Source organism: Lolium rigidum, chromosome 1 (assembly GCF_022539505.1).
Source record: "Lolium rigidum isolate FL_2022 chromosome 1, APGP_CSIRO_Lrig_0.1, whole genome shotgun sequence".
Lineage (NCBI taxonomy): Eukaryota > Viridiplantae > Streptophyta > Magnoliopsida > Poales > Poaceae > Lolium > Lolium rigidum.
This window is the reverse complement of record NC_061508.1, coordinates 68563949-68582198: the sequence shown is the minus strand read 5'-3', so window position 1 is coordinate 68582198 and position 18250 is coordinate 68563949. Positions and strand designations below refer to the sequence as shown.

The 18250-nt window shown below is 43.9% G+C and overlaps 3 protein-coding genes across 5 annotated transcripts; 1 reads left to right on the top strand and 2 right to left on the bottom strand.

Moving 5' to 3' along the window:
* Positions 1-718: 718 nt before the first annotated feature.
* LOC124675204 (glutamate receptor 3.5-like) lies at positions 719-5049 on the bottom strand. Its single transcript, XM_047211276.1, has 5 exons — positions 4800-5049; positions 1435-2780; positions 1084-1361; positions 909-940; positions 719-801 (listed from the first exon to the last, which is right to left on the bottom strand). The coding sequence occupies exons 1-5, from the start codon at positions 5047-5049 to the stop codon at positions 719-721; spliced, it is 1989 nt and encodes a 662-aa protein (XP_047067232.1).
* Positions 5050-10142: 5093 nt separating this feature from the next.
* LOC124688460 (acylphosphatase-like) lies at positions 10143-16416 on the top strand. 3 transcript variants are annotated; one of them, XM_047222444.1, is made up of 3 exons: positions 10143-10662; positions 12883-12886; positions 16091-16416. In XM_047222444.1, exon 1 carries the CDS (start codon positions 10234-10236, stop codon positions 10639-10641), a length of 408 nt encoding a protein of 135 aa, XP_047078400.1. In that variant the 5' UTR covers positions 10143-10233; the 3' UTR covers positions 10642-10662; positions 12883-12886; positions 16091-16416. The 3 variants fall into 3 exon arrangements, with proteins under 3 accessions (XP_047078400.1, XP_047078996.1, XP_047079603.1); XM_047223040.1 differs by lacking the exon at positions 12883-12886 and having other exon boundaries at positions 16103-16416; XM_047223647.1 differs by lacking the exons at positions 12883-12886; positions 16091-16416 and adding an exon at positions 16061-16078.
* Positions 13993-17927, bottom strand: LOC124687419 (protein NRT1/ PTR FAMILY 3.1-like). The gene is made up of 4 exons (XM_047221517.1): positions 17736-17927; positions 17432-17649; positions 16778-17352; positions 13993-15166 (listed from the first exon to the last, which is right to left on the bottom strand). Exons 1-4 carry the CDS (start codon positions 17806-17808, stop codon positions 14248-14250), a joined length of 1785 nt encoding a protein of 594 aa, XP_047077473.1. The 5' UTR covers positions 17809-17927; the 3' UTR covers positions 13993-14247.
* Positions 17928-18250: the final 323 nt, after the last annotated feature.

Below are 18250 nucleotides of genomic sequence, written 5' to 3'. Positions count from 1 at the left end.
ATTTCACCAACAATAACAGTGGTGACAGCAGCAGCGTCGACTGGCTCAACGGCTCCAGAGTTGGAGTACTTGCTGTACTGCCAGCACACTCTCGCGAAGAAGATCATGACAGCAAAGAAACATATCAGAGCGCACACCATGAAGAGGCCCCAGAAGCTTCTGAGGCTCAGCCGGACTGCTCCCAACCCACTGTCCTCAGAGCTACAACTCGGGTCTGTGAACCACTTGTCGTGAATTCTCAGAAGCTGGCCACTCTCTGAAAGTTCAAGGATGGCGGTCGATAAGTCTGTTGCAAGGGGAGAATCCCTCTGGAATGCCTGTAAAATTAAATAAGAATATTTAGTTGTCTCCATTATAGGACGCCCACAAAAGTGAATTCAAAACGGGTGAGAAACATACAAATCCCCATCCCTCCTTGGTGAACTCCTGGCCGACTATTCTGAAGTTGCAGTGGGTTGAAAGGAAGATCTTAACGTATGGCATCTCATCAACAATTGCAGCAACGCCTCCATTCTTTGGTCCACGATTAAGGGCATCAGCATACTCCTGTACCGTGCTCAATGATACCAACCGAGTTTCAGGAATGTTCAGCTCCTGGATCAGGTAGTTTCTGGTGAATTTTCCAGTCTGGTATCCGATAGGTAAACCGCTTGCAATCAAATTGTCAATCCCAGTTATTCCAGTTACAAGTTGCTGGACTGTGAGGATTGATGTCAGGCTAGCAGTGTAACTTGAATTGATGATCAGCACGACGAACAGCCATATGATTAGCACAAAACGCCCAAGAGCTGTTACGGTGTCCTGTCCTGAGGTGAGTTTTTGCAATAAGATATTTTCATTCAGATAGGAAAACACCACGGACTGGAAGATTTAAATATAATATCATGTGATGCATCTACGGAACTTACTGTGTGCAAAGAACATTGTTGAGAAACTGAACCTGAAAGAGAAGCATAAAGAATCAGTTAGCTTCTAGATAATCATTTAGGGAAATAGCCAACATACAGAGTCGCAAAAAAAAAATTTCAAGCCAGATGTGGTAACTTATGATAAAACACATTTGGAGTAGCAAAAGAAACGTACCAAAATATTGTTCCGACTTGTTGTTGTGGTGAGCCTCGAAACTCTACATTAGTTCGATGTTCGAGAATCCAAACAACTACTCCCACAAAAAGAAAAAGAGCACCTGTTACACACCACATCTCTACTGTGAAAGGTTTAAGGAAAGCCCAGGCACTTGAAGTTTCTCGTCTGATTGGCGCTACTACCACGAGTCCCGCCTCGATATAAGGTTGTGTGAACTCTGCAATCTTCGTCCTGTTTCTCACAATGGAGAAGTCACCTACAGCTGCATCAAGGTGCTGAAGAAAAAGAAAGATTCAGATAGTTGGAAGCAAAATGAGCAAACAAGCAGAGGAAAGAATGAGGACATACATTGGTGGATACCCTACTAATAATGTTGTCATAGTTAGGGTTACTTATGCCATCCCCAATTGATATGAATTCGCAAGAAACTGGGTACGGAAGCAGTTTAATTGCTGCGTTGAATATATCAATGTTGTAACCGCTCACATTATCATGGCCAGTGCCACCTGACACCAACTCCTTAAAACTTGGTTTATTTGGAACACCAACTCGGAGAGGCTGGCCATTGTTTGGAAAAACCCACCCCCTAGGCTTAGTAGTAGTGTCGCCTGGCCACACCACACTGTACAGCCGCTGGGTACTTGTTGACGTATTTGGTGGCTTCCGATACAAAATTTCAGGAGAAGTAACAGAAAGGCCAGAGTAATTACTCCAATATCCAATCAAACGGGACCCGGAACCACCAACGTTAAGGATATCATAAGCTGGTTGTACCAAGTTGCGATCTGAGTCAAACCGAACCTGACCTGTTAGGCCTGTAATGTTTGTGAGCAGAAGTTGCTGTAGCAACTGCTCACCACCATCAAATATCTTAAGAGTTGATAGACGCAAAGTGCTTCCATTTGAATCGTGCAACCTTGGATCTGTAGAGAAATTAATCTGCTGGCCGCTATTTAGAAATCGATCGATAGCGCGGGCAACAATCCATACTGAGTCATATGCATAAAAACCATACGAATTCAAGGCAGAATCAATACTCCTATTACGAGCCACATTATTCCATTTAGATATGAACTTTGTCTTGGCATCAGACTCAGGAGTGTGGTGACGAAGAAATATTATCCCTTGGATATGACTCATATCATTAAGATCGCTAGACCTTGAGGAGTCCAGGACAGCAGCTAGCCAATCGGTTACTATCCACACATAGCCACTAGTCATCATCTGGAGCTTCTTAGCTATAGAAAATAGTCTTATCCCTGTATCAGGATTGACATGCACAACAAACACCCTTGATTCCATCATGTTTGCTCTAAAGAGTATATCAGTGATCACGTCTGCGTCTGAATTTGGAGGAATGGTTGCTTTATATGAAATTCTTGCCCGCTTTGCTGCAAGTGCATCTCCGAGGACCGAGACCCCATTTCGTCCATAATCATCATCAACAAATATAGCAGTTACCTGTTTCCATTGGTAGTAATCAACAATGCTAGCTACAGCGTGCATTTGAAAGTAGTCACTAATGGTACCCCTTAAAAAGTAAGGATATTCCGATGCCGATAGAGTTGAATCTGTTGCTGCGAATGATAGAAGTGGAACATGCAGCTCATTAACAACATGCGAGATGACATGGCTTATTCCAGATGATTGTGGGCCAATGACAGCAATCACTTTTTTCTCCATTAGTTCCAATGCTGCAAAAACGTAATGTTTAAGAATGAGTTCATAGACTATTCAAAGCAATTAGGATGTGTCTTATACTACCTTCATCCCAAAGCTTAAGCCTTATATTATTTTTAGAAAGTTAAACTATGTAAGTTTTGACTAAGATTTTACCAAAAATTATTAACATGCAAAATACAAAATTAATATCATTAAATAGATAATGAAATATATTTTTATATGGTATTTACAAAATATTATATTCGTTGATAGATTGTTCTACAAGTTTGGTCAAACTTTACACTTTTAAAAAAAGTCTTAAAATTTGGGATGGGGGTAGTATGTACTAATTGGAGGCTCCTGCATGTTACTACCAATGTTACCCCTACTATAACTAATATAATGCACCCATGCGTGTAAAAAGGAGATGTGTCACTGCAAGTCATGATTAAAAAGATCATGGTGACATCGTAAATAGGTATTTAATATATCACAGCGAGTAGATCTAGAAAAATTGATATCAAATAGAGCGTGTACATTATTCTGCATTGATATTATACAAATAAATAAATTTGGTGAAACTATGATACTACTACATGATACCATGCATTATAGAGATTGTATCATCTAGTAGTATAATATGCATGATACTACTATATGACATCCATGGGTAATATCAAATAATAGTATCATGGATATTATCTTGTCCTAGTATCATATATTTTTTGATTTGAAAAATTTCAATACAACATCGTGTACAAGATCTACTTGGTATTAGTTTTTCTAGTTCTCATGATATGACACGGTATCTATATGTGATACCACTATGATCTCTCTCATCATTAACTACAGGGGCACATCAACTTTTTGTATGCATAAATTACATGATAGTATCTATGAAGCCCCCACTATGGATTTTCTAACATAACAAACCCCAATGCAAAATGAGTATACTACAATCTAATAAATGTTCGTTGCCGGAATAATCAGGTTAGCACAGTTCATAAGAAAGGACACACGATCCTCAATCCTCATAGAAGTTTACAGGATCGGTTTCTTTAAGCGCAGTTGGTTTCTCCATTTCCAATCAAGGCAGTATTGATGGCATCTCATGGAACACGAGCCAGGAAATCATTGTCATAAACAAAAGGTAAATGAAGAAATGGATCGTCCCTCGGAGAAAATGCAATAAGACATATCCTATCAAGGAATCATACCAAAATCAGATTTCGGACTAAGAAATCAATGCACTAATATTACACTGCAGTTGAATTATTTCTTTGCTGGTCAACTATTAGTTCCCTTAAATTTATGGTACCTGATCTAAGTGAATCTTAACAGAAACACACCAACAACAACAATAGACTAAATAAAGTATGATTAAATGAAGATTGATGTCTAAAAATAAAGAAATGAAGGACCATGTTTCTTCACATATGTGCCAGAAGGCCAAGACCAATGAAAGCCCAGGTACTAATCAACTCCGAGGTGCAAGTTCTGTCATTCTATACCAAGTTGCAATACTCTTGTTTTTTTATATAGGTTTGCAGATGCAATTAATAATTTACACACTGAGACCACTTATGCTGGACAGATTGTGGTGTCCTCGTCGCCACCACTACAAATCAGGCTTATACTGAGATCTCAATAAGGATAAAGATAAATGAGGCTAATGCTAAAGAAGCAGTGGGTGGGTTCAGGTGCAAAAAGGATAAATTATTTCAGAAATGGGAAATTAACAGCATTCAGATTAGTTTTCTTTGATCATGACAAACCAATTTTCCATTTCTACTTTTTAAAAAGAATATAATTTCTTTGTCGTTTGCAACTACTATCTCCGTTACAGATTCACAGCCTCGCTTTGTACAGAGTTATTGGAATAAACTAGCCAGGAACTGAAGTTATCAAAGACGAGCTCCAATAAAAATTCACGTACTCATGCGGAAATCACTATTTTAAGTACTCGCAACATGGAGATGACAATGAACTGAAAGAAAAATCAAGTAATAGTGTAACAAAACTCAGGGAGAAGAAGTAAAGAGCCAGCTGACCTTCGATGGTTCCAAGAAAACTGCTGCAATTGGTGTCGTGGCTGATCAAATTCAGTTTGGTCCCGGCGAGCACGACGTTGTCCGCGTTGACGTCGTCGACGGCAAGCTCGATGGCGAGCCGTGCCGCGCGGCCAATGGTTGACTCATACGTGAAGAGCGCGCCAACGGTCACCACGCTCGGCCGCTGCCCCGCTGCCGCCGCCGCGGCAGCGAGCGTCAGGAATAGAAACAGCAGCATGTCGGCGCCCATTGTCCCCTCCAAGCCCAGGCTTTCGACGCCAATGCGGGGAGCTGAGGCAGAGCTGTCCCCTCTTCCTCCCTGGCGCTGGGAGAAAGAAAGCCCGACGGCGGCGTGAGTAGTAACTAGTCGTGCGTGTTGTATGGTGCCCTGCTCTGCATTGGCGCTGCGTGTATGTAGACTATGTAGTGTAGAAACTGAAAGGGAAACCTGAGTGAGAGGCAGGGGAGAGGCACACACGTACAAAAAAACAACTTCACATTCTTTTAAAAAAAATCATCATAGCTAGCTTTATTGTAGTATTAAATATTGCCCCCGTTCCAAAATATAAGCCTTTTTTGGGTCCAGCTTTCAAGATATCTCCCAACACATAATATTCTACTACTCGATCCTGCACGAGATTGCTCAACGGTCTATGAAATTTGCTGAAGTCAGATTTAGCCATGAGAAGAGATGCTCTAATTCTCATGCGCATAGTTTAGCTTGTTCCTCAATTATTTAGATCATGAACGCCAAGTGTGGCTCCTAAACTCACCTGATACTTCTATTATACATCTGGTTATTGAGTAATAAAAAGTGATGTTTACCCCTAAAAGAAAGGAACTTGGGCACAAAGGGAGCTGGGTTCAGCTATAATTCTCCATACCTGCTTGGCTAGTATTGCAAGATTGAAAGAGTGTAAGTCTATAAATCCCATAAATCTTTGTTTTTTTGGAAAGCATAATTTCACCCAAGAAAACCAATACATCTTCTTTCCTTTATCATCATCCCCCACCAAAACTGAGAAATAACATGTGAATATTTTTTTGGCATACTTTCTTTGGTAAAAGAAACACTGACATTGCATAAATAGGTATAGCATGAGCAACGACTTTCAATAGAATTTAACCACCTATGGATAATGATTTCTCTTTCCATCCTTTAATTCTCTGTATTACTCTTTTCACAAATCTATCCGCACCCACACTTGCTAGGAGCCCCAGATATCTGAAAGAAAGAACTTCAATATTGATGTCTAGAATATTGCAAATATTCACCTTCCGATCAACGTGAGTATTTGGACTAAAATAAAGGCTTGATTTCACCACAATTGCAAGTTGTTCTCAGTTTGCACAATAATCACCAAGAACTTTTCGCAATGAGGCTACTGGTCGAATCTGCTTTCAAGAGGATTAAGGAATCAACAACAAATAAAATATGTGAAACTGATGGTGCATTCCTACATATCTTTACCCTTCAATGCCACCAACCTCCTATGCATACAACAAACAGCTTGAAAGACCTTCTACACATAACAAGATCAGGTAGGGAGAAAGAGGATCTCCCTGTTGAATACCTCTCTTGGGAGTGAAGCTGTGTGTCTGCGTTACTGAAGTAACACAATACATCACAAGTTCAATCTTTCCTTTCTTTTTATTCTCCCTCTTATGGATATACACTCATAGGCTACCAACACATCAATAATTACGAGCCTAACAGAAACATAAGCACTCTGTGTAGGAAAAATAATCTCGGTAAGAATAGCCTTTAGTCTAATTGCAAGCATCTTATAAATAATCTTATAGACAACATTGCAAAGAGATATAGGTCTAAGTTTTGATACCTCCTCAGGCACATCAGCTTATGGGATCGAGACGACAATTTTTTCATTACAGCCTGCATGGATCACCTTATCATTTATTGCCTTCAAAACCACTTCTGTAATGTCATCGCACACTAAGTGTCTTTTTTTATAGAATAAAGAATGGAGCCCATCTGGCCCGGGAGCTTTCAAGTCCCCAATGTTAAAGACAACACTTATAACATGCTCCACATAGAATGGCGCAATTAGCCTTTCGTTCATCTCTTGTGAAACCTTTAGAATGACTTTCTCCAGAAAAAGTGGGTCAGTCATATTAACTATAGAATAAAACATGTTAACAAAATAATCCTATGCAATTGGATTTAAGTTTTCAGTACCTCTACAACGGTACCATCAAGATCATTCATATTTTAATGAAATATGTCTTCCTGGGAGCCGATGCTTGTAAGTAAGCCATATTTTTGTCACCATTTTGGAGCCAATTAGCCGAGTCACCCAGGACCGTTGACTTCATTTAATCTCTTCCAGCTTAAGGAGTTTCTCAATCATCTTAGCTAAATCATGCTTCTCTAGTTTAGCTTTCGGTAGCATTGGGCCTCTCATCAGCAACTCAAGATCCAGCCGGGCCTTCCTGAGTCTCTTCTTGGGCTTCTTAAGAACTTGTTGGTCCCATGCATGGCCTTAGGACGATCAATCACGTTGATCACACCATGATCCAATGTTGAAGTGTTCCAGTTTTACTGAACTACTTATCCGAAGTTCTCCTCTTTGAATCAATTGGCCTCAAAATTCATAGATTTTATACCCACTACCGGAGGTGCTGCATAGCACTTAGAATCCAACAAAAGAGGCTTAGGATCTGAGTGGTTACACACTTATACTCAAGGTTAATAACTGTAACATTTTGATGGTTTCATATCCACTCCGAGTTTCCACGTCCTCTATCTAGCCTCTCCTAAATTAATCCTATGTGCCACAGGAATAGATCTCCAACATAACCTAGATCCTCCAAACCACACCCATCGGTTGCATTGTGGAATATTAGCATAAAACGTTGCGGTCTGACTCTCCCTCTTTCCTTTTCATGTGAGTACAATACCTTGTTCAGATCACCCATGAGAACCCATGGAAGGTTCTATCCCATGTTTTGTGTTTGTCCTTCCATTTGAACTCTCCATACATCCCCCTGAATTGCCACACATTATTCACATCATCCTCCACACGCACATCAATATATTTTGGATGACAAAAAAATTGGGACATTTTTGCCTCATATTTCCACATCATCATGCTACCTCTTGTTTGGACATCACTAGGTTTCACAATTTTGAAATCCATCTCCATTGTTCTTCTCAAAAACTCATCCGTAAGTGCAATCTCCGATAAAAAAAATCACCTCAGGGTTATGATACCTCAAGGCATCCAAAAGCGCTAGGACGGTCACGATATAACCCAACACGGGAAAATTCCATGCTAGTATTTTCATTGTGACCGAACGGACTCCTCTCGGGAGCCCGCCGATACATGCAAAGGGGGTTTAGTTCCATCCTTCTTGGAAAAAATTGTTCTAATAATGCTATCATTATCATTGTGCAAGGAGGCCAACAGTGGCTAAAATGGGTTTCCTTGGTGAGAAGAAAAAAAATGGGTGGATGGATGGGAAATACTATGTCAATTGGTGGGAGAGTGGTAAAAATTGATGCATGTCTGTCTAGTGTTGTTGTATACTAAATGTCCATGAGGCTGCTACATAAAACAAATATTGAACAGGTATACAAACCCATCAGGTCCTTTTTCTAGACTGGGAGTGCTGATAAAAGAAAATACCATTTTATCAAGTGGAAATTGAATTTTAAACCCAAGAAAAAGGAGGTTTGGGTATTAAAAATTTGTACAAGTTTAATATCAGTTTAATGTGCAAATGGTTGTGGAAACTTGAGAATGGGGCAGGTCCTTGGCAGAAGCTGATGAAATAGAAGTATTTGAGGGATGTAGGTGTTTTTATACAAAAAAAGACCTGGGTATTCTCCATTGTGAACAAATATGATGCAAGTCAAACAGATGTATTTGAGTTGAAGAAGAATGCAGGTGGGTAATGGCAGATATACAAGCTTCTGGGGAGATGCCTGGTGTGATCAGTGTCCTTTGAAAGATAGGTTCCCAGATATCTATGATATCTGCATTGAGCAATCAGTGACGGTTGAAGCAACTGCTATGAACTGGAGCTTTTCGTCTAGGAGATGGATGACAGCTGATGTTGTTCTATAGATTCATGGATTGACTCAAATTGTGGCCCAAACTACCCTTAACAATGAACCTGGCAAACCCTTCTGGAAATGGACAAAAGGAGGTAAATTTACTGTTAAGTCTGTATACAATCATCTGTGTGGCTGTGGACTGGATAGAACTTTCAGACATCTCTGAAAAAGTAAGATTCCTTTAAAGATACAAATTTGTTGTAGATGACCTGGCACAATGCAATTGCAACGAAAGATAATTTGCTGAAACGCAATTGGCAGGGGAGTGTTGTGTGTCAGTTCTGTGAGGGAAATGAATCAATTTCACATCTCTTTTTTTACTGTCCAGTTGCTAAGTTCGTCTGGAGTGTTGTTGGCCAGGTTCCTTTATATAATTTTTCTGGTGGTTTCCCCAGTTCCTTCCTGCAAGTAGAAACACGCAGATTGCTGGTTCGGCTGATATATGTTGGACCATATGGAAGCTGATCCTGGTTTGAACACAAACTGGTAAAAACTCCTTTTAAGCTAATAAGCCACTCTACTGTTTTTATGAAATACTGGGCATGTTTGCACAATAAAAAAGATGCAGAGGATATCTAGGCTGGTGCTGATGGTTTATTGAGACTTACTGGCTCTTCTGGTACTGGTAGTGGTGCACAGAATACCATTGGACATCGGCAACATCCTATCCAGATAAGGGATGCAAGGGATGCTGAAGCTGACACTAGCGACCTGGAAATGCAAGATCAGGGGATGCAAATATTTGATGTTGTTTGGTGATTTCCCTACATGTCTGTGATTGTAATGTTACGTTAAGCTTTTGCTGGGCTTCGGCCGTTAAAAAGGCTCTTAAGTTGTATCGTTAGCAGTAGGCGGATGCTGTAGCTTAGTTTACTTTTGCTGTTTGGAACGAATTAGCCCTGGGTGCCTTGTTACTCCTGTTTTTCGTTATACTACCTCCGATTTAAGAAATAAGGCGTCCTCTTTTTACGTGCTTTTCGTTTGACTAAGAATTACTTCAGATATATAAAGATTGTTTGTATGAAATTAACATCATTAGAAAGTGCTTTTCAATACGAATCCAACGATACTAAATTCATATAATATAACCAAGATTTTGTTGTTCAATTTTTATGATCAAAGTTCGTCTTGGAATACGCGTGCACCTTATTCCTTGGGACGGAGGTAGTACATGGGTAATGAAAATCGATCTGTGTGGATTGCTTGGAAAAGAAAAAACAGTCGGTTTAGTTTTTTTATTTATTGTTTGCGTGGTTTTTGGTTGATTGGGTCTCTCGATCTTGTGTACTCTCCCTTTGCTCGAACGCGAATGGCAACCATCGCTGAAATCTGAACGCCGCTCCTCCCTTCTCCAGAATGTTCCCTTCCATCCCCGCCACGGCCTCCCGCGTCCTCCTCCCCGCCACCGCCGCCGCATCTCGCCGCGCCATGGCCGCCGCCACCGCAGCCTCCGCGACCCCGCCGCCATCGCAGCAGCCAGCCCCCAAGGCGGTCCGGGTGGTGGTGAAGGGCCGCGTGCAGGGCGTCTTCTTCCGCGACTGGACGGTAGAGACGGCGCGCGCGCTCGGGCTCGCCGGCTGGGTCCGCAACCGCCGCGACGGCACCGTGGAGGCCCTCCTCTCCGGCGACCCCGCCAGGGTCGACGAGATGATCTCCCGCCGCCTCCCCGTCGGGCCTCCTGCCGCCGCCGTCACCGCCGTGCTCCCTTCCCCTGCGGACCCGCTCGACCCCTCCGAGGGGTTCCAGCGCAAGCCCACAGCCTGATGACGACTGTTTTCTGATGTGGTAAACCCCTAATTGTTTCTCTTTAATAATTTTTATTACCATGTTATTGAGCGAGATGTTAGTGTGTTGAATGGTTTTGAATAGAACTATTGGAATCGGAATTCTAGTGCCAGGAATGCCGGACGGCGAGTTTGGTATTTTATCGATGCATCATGGGTTTTGGGGTATGATAAAGTTAAGTGGTCGTTTCTACAACAAACACTCAGGATGAAAGGTTTTTCTCCAGAGTGGCGCGCTCTGATAAATGATTTTGTGTATGATGGTAGTGTCGCAATCCGGGTCAATGATGACACCGGTCACTATTTCCAAACACGAAAGGGGTTACGTCAAGGGGATCCGTTATCACCGATGTTGTTTAACATTGTAGCGGATATTCTGGCTATACTCATAGAGCGGGCTAAGGCTGATGGCCAGATTGAAGGTGTGATTCCACATCTATTTGATGGTGGCTTATCTATACTTCAATATGCCGATGATACAATTCTATTTATGGATCATGATCTTGAAAAAGCTCAGAACTTGAAATTAATCTTGGCGGCCTTTGAGCAATTGTCGGGATTGAAAATCAATTTCCATAAGAGTGAATTGTTACGCTTCGGTGATGCCCAAAATGATGCGACTCTGTACGCGAGTTGTTTGGTTGTGGGCAAGGCCAATTTCCGATTCGTTATTTGGGTATTCCGATTCATTATCGGAGACTTACAATCGCGGAATGGAAATTAGTGGAAGAAAGACTACAAAAACGCCTTAGTAGCTGGAAAGGCAAGTTGCTGTCCCTAGGTGGAAGATTGATACTCATTAATTCGGTACTCACAAACATGGTACTGTATATGTTATCATTTTTCATCTTACCAAAAGGAATTCGCATAAACTCGATTATTATCGATCCAGATTCTTTTGGCAAGGGGACAGATGAGAAAAAGAAATATCGATCGGTTAAGTGGAGTATAGTTTGTAGTCCCAAAGACCAAGGTGGGCTTGGAGTTCATGATTTGGAAGTCAAGAATTCGGCCCTTTTGGGAAAATGGCTGTTTAAGCTCCTCACTGAGGATGGGATTTGGCAGACTATCCTTAGGCGAAAGTATATCGGTTCGAAGACATTATCCCAAATGGTTTGGAAACCAGGGGATTCTCACTTCTGGGCCGGGCTAATGGCGACTAAAAATGAATTTTTTCGCCATGGCACTTTTTCAATCAGAAATGGAGCACAAATACGTTTACGGGAAGATGCTTGGCTTGACAACGCACCCCTAAGTGAACGAGTATCCTGCTCTTTATAGGATTGTTCGTCGTCAAGGTGATACCATTGCTACCGTAATGGCTACCTCACCCCCGAATGTGACGTTCGGACGGGTTTTACTTGGACAAAGACTTGCGGCATGGAATACCTTAATTCAACGGCTTGGGGATATTCATTTATCGGACGAACCGGACGAATTTAGATGGAACCTTCATGCCAACGGTGCTTTCTACGTGAAATCTTTCTACAACGCGATCCTTCTTTCGATCTACCGATTGATAATAATAAAAAGATTTGGAAGATGAAGATACCATTAAAAATTAAAATTTTTGGATGGTATCTTCGTCGAGGGTAATCCTCACCAAAGATAATCTTGTTAAGCGTAATTGGCATGGGAGTACTCGATGTGTTTTACGTCAACGAGGACGAAACAATCAAGCATTTGTTCTTCCGAGTGTCAATTTGCGAGATCTATATGGTCGATCATCCAAGTAGCGTCTACCCTGTATCCTCCGACTAGTGTTGCCAATATTTTTGGTAATTGGCTCCATGGGGTTGATTCAAGGTTTAAGCTGCTTCTTAGGGTGGGGGCGCTAGCGATTATCCAGGCGCTTTGGCTATGTAGAAATGACAAGATTTTTAATGATAAAAATTGCTCTTTGCTTGCAGGTCATCTACGGATGTACGGGTATTCTCCGTTCGTGGTTACCTCTTCGCCGAGTGGAGAACCGAGACCTGTTTACGGAGGTCTGTACACGGTTGGAGGCTACGGCGAGGGATACTTTTTCCCAACATGGGTGGCAGCATAGTCTACGGATAGATGCCCCACCTATCTCTTAGGCGTTTTATGTTTCATCTTTGATGTGTATCTCGCCTAGTTTTTTCATTTTTATCACTTTCGAACCTGAGACAACATAAACGGCTGTGTGCATCCTGGTTATGCAGAGGCTGGATGTAATTGCTTATAAAAGTAATGAAAGCATCCTTTATCGAAAAAAAATGATTTTACTGACATTTTGCAGAGTTATACCATGAAACCCCATGTAACCAAACCAAAATTAGGTGTTAGTACAGATTTGTCTCTAATCGTTTCTTCACTTTTATTACTGGTTACACTTAATAGTTCATTGAACCTAAAATTGAAGAAAAAGTGTAGAAGCTTAAGTTATAACTGGTAACCACCCAGTTGAGCTTGCGAGCTCGAACTGTTCAGAATTAGCTTAGCCCATCCTCATTCCACGGCCACGCTCCCCAAAACCCAAAAGGACAACCCTATCCAGCCATCTCCCCTGCCCTAGGCAGCCTACTGAAGCTCTAGAGTATATTCCTCAATCCAGCGAGATGTCAGCCTACTGAATCAAACTATTGGAATTGGAATTTATAGTTACAGGATCATGAGTTTGTCATTTATTGAGCCACGCTGCTCCTGTGGTTTGCTGGTCATGGGGTTTTCAGCGTGATGAGATGTCTCATAAGCAAATATACTAGTCGCAGGTTCTTGCTGACATTAGCAGGGTTATATAATGAAGCCTTGTGGGATAAAACTCAAAATAGGCATTATAACAGATTTTGCCCCTAATCATTTTCTACAGTTCTGCCATTTGACACTAAAATTACTAGTTGATCCTAAAACTGGACAAAAAGATGTGCATGATCTTATTTTGAGCTCCACGAGATTGAACAGTTCATAATGATCTTAGCACACCCTCATTCCCCGATCTTCAGGACCCAAAGGAATAGCCCCCACTGCTCGGGCCTTGTCGGCCAACTGAAACTTTAGAAACTCAGATTTGAATATTCGGTGATCCATTAGTTCCATATCATAAGGCTGTGAGTTACCACATTTGCTTTCATTCACCTGGATTACACTTCTACAGTGCAGTGTGTGTCTGTGCTTATCATATCAAAGACAGAGCTAAAAAAATTACTCGAGAGCATCACCAGAAACAAAAGGGTGTTATGATTCTTTTATTTTCAAGAAAATTTATACAATGCTGCTGAGTTGTGATTTAAGAATTATGCTGCCAAGATCAGACGGTTTCTGACATTGACAGGTTTGTCAGAAAAATTTGCCATCAGACACTTCCATATAACCTGAACAACCCTCATCCCGAGCTATTAACTTTAAGCATAGCGAGCAGAACTACAAATTTCTTGAAACCTGATATTAGCTCAACTAGCTAGTGAATCAGCAACATTACTCTCTGTTCCTGATCTCCATACAAATCCTGAATTACATATGCATTTACCTCAATCTCCACAGATCTATCTACCTTCTTCTAGCTAGCTAGACCTGTACCTGCATAGACAACATAGGGAGTACTAGATTGCATGTTGTTACTCACTCAAACATTTTCTTGCAGCTCCACCATGGACTTGTCATCCACCTCCCCCGCCTTGTGGTGCTGCACGGGTTTGAACTTGTATTGCCTAGCGCATATCAGGTAGTACACCAGGTTCATGACCTGCAGCAGCGTCACAACCCAGTAGAAGTAGTCCAGCTTGCCATGGTTGATGTTGTCCGGCAGCCAGTTGGATCCATCAGGGCCGGCGCTCCACCGGTGCACCACTGTGATGAGCAGTGTGCTCACGTAGCTCCCCAGCGAGATGGAGAGCCAGAAGAGCGCCGTCGCTGTGCTCCGCATGCTCTCTGGCGCCTGGTCGTACATGAACTCGAGGTGTCCCACCGAGTTGAACGCCTCCCCTATCCCGTGCAGGGCGTACTGTGGCACCAGCCAGTACGCCGACAGCGGGGCCGTCCCTGCATCTGTGGTCCCCCCAGCTGCCGCGGCCTCCCTACGGTGGCGCTCGACGAAGCCAGCGACGAGGGAAGCCGCCACGGAGATGGTGAACCCTATTCCCATGCGGTGGAGAAAGGAGATGCCGCGGTCGAGCCCCGTGTAGCGGCGGGCCAGTGGGACGAGCGCACGGTCGTAGACGAAGAGGGTGATGAGCATGGGCAGCAAGGAGAAGACGGTCATCGACCCTGCAGGGATCTGGAAGGATGACAGGTGCGGCGCGACTCGGCGGTCCATGGTGCTGGCTTGCTGCAAGGAGAAGGTGCCCTGTTGCGACGATGCAGTGATCACAAGGATGCCTGCTGCCCAGATCGGTCCCATGCGGATTACTGATTTGAGCTCCTCTACTCGGTGCACCGTGCTCAGCCGCCACATGTTGGGGACAGGGGCTGGCGGCTGCTTTCCTGAAGTGGCCTCCGCCATGAACAGGTCGCCATCAGTGATGATGGCAGCGCGGTCGAAGAAGCTGCACGACAGAGTCAAGTAACAAATCAATTTGTTTTGAGAATTCCATGTTCAAGGAGCTTGCATTTCACAAGAGGAAAAGCCAAAAGAGAAACAATGGCAGGAATGCTGCCATGGTTGCCTCCGGTGTACCGGCCCTTGCTGCTCTCCGACCGATGGGGGTGCAAGGTGACACCTACCGCTGTCTGCTAAAGCGGGATGCTAGAGGAGGGGAAATCAAACTGGTGCATGGAAGGCTAGAAGCCCGAAATCCTGGTTGAATTTCACTTGAAACCTTTTAGTTTTTCGTTGTTGTTGAGTGAAACCTTCCAGTTTGGAGGCTCCGGAGATGCTGTGAAAGTTCGTTCTGGGGAATAAACCCAAGTTGCAATTTCAAAGTTGTCCCAATTAGAAGTAGGTAGTTTCAAACCTGATTTAGAAGTATTCACATGTCTGGATTTATCCCAACTGAATTGGAAGTTGCAGACTTGATTTGAACAAAAGAGGGTATCTGAATTTGAATGCGCTCCGCGGTTTGCTATTTGCTCAGCTTGGGAACTGCCAACCAAAAATAAGTTTGTCGATTTGGCCTGGAGTGGCTCCTTCATCTTTTTGGCAGCCTGGCTCCAGTGGAGAATGACTAGATCTTTCGGGACGAATTAAGGCCACGGTTCAGTTTTTGAATAGCTTTCAATTATTCTTTTGTGATGCTGGACATTCTGCTACTAGAAATGGTCTTAAAGCAAATAAAGATTTGCACCCTTCTATTTGATTGGTGACTGCCGTGAGTTGTATGGGTGAGGCGGCTGGTCGATGTAGCATAGATGAGAGCTTATATCAATTTTTTCTTTACTATCGAGCTTTCATGCCTGATAATATTAGACTGACTATCGTGCTTTACATCATTTCTTATCAGCATCAACTTTGGACAGGTCAAAAAAAAAAAAACTTTGGACAGGTCGTTGGCGATGGACTAAAACATTGAAACACCCAGAGCATCGTGTAGTGTTTCCTGGGGTAAAGTTTGCTAGTATTTAGTGTCGATGGACTTCAAGATTTGACACAAAATTATGTGAAGAGTAGAAGTTTATTGACAGTAAGTTGCTGTGGTTAAGATGTAAAGTGTGGCTGTTTTGAAATAAGGAAAGTACGATGGCAGTATGGATTAGGGAAGATAGCGTGGAGTGTAGAGAACTAGTGTCATTAATTACCTGCTCATCTTGGTAACTTGTAAGGGCAGAAAAAATGCCAAACCACGTAAAGGCCACCGAATGGGATGTGTATGTTTAAGCTGCGATGGCCGATGCCGACTCGAAGTCTGAAAGTAATGGAGGTTTTGGGTACAAACGTGGGAAAACAATACTCGAACACGGCTTGTTTTTGAGCTAGAAAGTAGAAAGGATCTCAGATTGCAACTTCTGTGCCGGAATCCAGAGGAGGATATCGTCTTAGCTCAGCACGGGCAGCTGTATTTTTGGCAGCATTTTGCTGACATCGCCTTCTCATCTCCTACGTCCCGTTGTCCATAAATGATCTAAATGGACTATTAGGATATGCTTCGACTAGAGGAAATTCTATGGATTCCTTGTAGAAAAGAAACAGAAAATAGAGAGAAGACACAGCACATACTTACCGGAGCTGGCTGGTGTGCACGAGCTTGCCGTACATGGAGATGGGCGCGTCCATCTCGTCGTTCTCGTACAGCCTCCCCGTCTCCCCGCCCGCCCTGTCCACCCGCCGCTTCCTGACGGCGGCGACGACCACCTGCGCGAGCCGCGTGAACGGTGACCCCACGGGCTGGAGCCGCCTGTACATCGGGTAGCCCGCGACGAACGCGGCGAGGGAGATGCCCATGCACGCCGCCGGCACGCCGAGGCCCCAGCCCCAGCCCACGTTGTCCTGCACGTACACCACCGCCGTCACAGCCACCAGCATGGACGCGCCGTTGCAGAAGTAGTACCAGTTGAAGAAGCCCCAGGTGCGCGCCCGCTCCGCCGACTCGGACTCGTCGAACTGGTCGGCGCCGAACGCCACGATGCAGGGCCGGTACCCGCCGGCGCCCACCGAGTTCAGGAACAGGCAGACGTACAGCACCGCCAGCTGCCACGGCAGAGCCTGCTCGCACGTGCTGCCGCCGGCGATGGCGGTGTTGCACGGCGCAGGACGGAACTGTGGCAGCGCGGCCGACACCGTCAGGAGCGCCATCCCCTGCCACAAGCGCCGCCACAGTTCAGCTCTATCTCTTTCGTATGCTTCGGTTTGTATGTGTGTCAATGTGTGTACTTACGACTTGGTAGACGAGGGAGGCGCCGGCGATGGTCCAGAAGCGGCCGATGACGGCGTCGGCTAGGTAGGCCCCGATGAGCGGGGTCATGGCGGAGGTGCCGCCGAAGTTGGTGAGGGTGGTGGCCGCCTTGGCGAGCGGCATGTGCATCTGCTGGGTGAGGTAGATGAGCATGTTCGTCGAGAAGCCCACCACGGCGAGCTTCTCCGCCACCTCATTGGCTGCCACGCGAGCAAGAACACAAAGTTGAGAGCTTAAGCAAGCAAATAAATATAGGAAGTAGAGTTTGTGCGATTAATTTGCTTACCAAAGATGAAGGGCATTGTTCTCAGGCCACCCTTCTTCCTTACCTTCGTCTCATCCATGGCCGCCACCTCCATTCTCTCCCTCTCTTCTCGTGGTGGCGATGATGTACGATTGCACGTGTTGCCACTGCTTACTGCTCCCTCTATGGCGAGTTCGTGATAGCAGCAGTGGGCTTCACATATTTATAGATAAGCTAGCTGCCACTACCAGCGCGCCATGTCACCCACTCACTCGTCGATTATAACATTCCAAGTTTATTTACAAGGAAGAGGAATACTCCGAGGTTGATTGCATTATTTATGCGATATTTTGCTCCACGGGAATAACATACAGGTACTTCTGTCCCTGGCCAAATGCCGTTGCCAGTCTCCTTTCTGCCTGGTCCCTTTTCACATTTCCGAAAGAGGAACACGATGAGTCCAGTGTCTATGTCACAAACTCACTGTGAGACTTAGAGCATCACAAATGATTTGGGGCACGTTTGGGCCGCGCCAGACAAAAAGAGACCAAAAATCT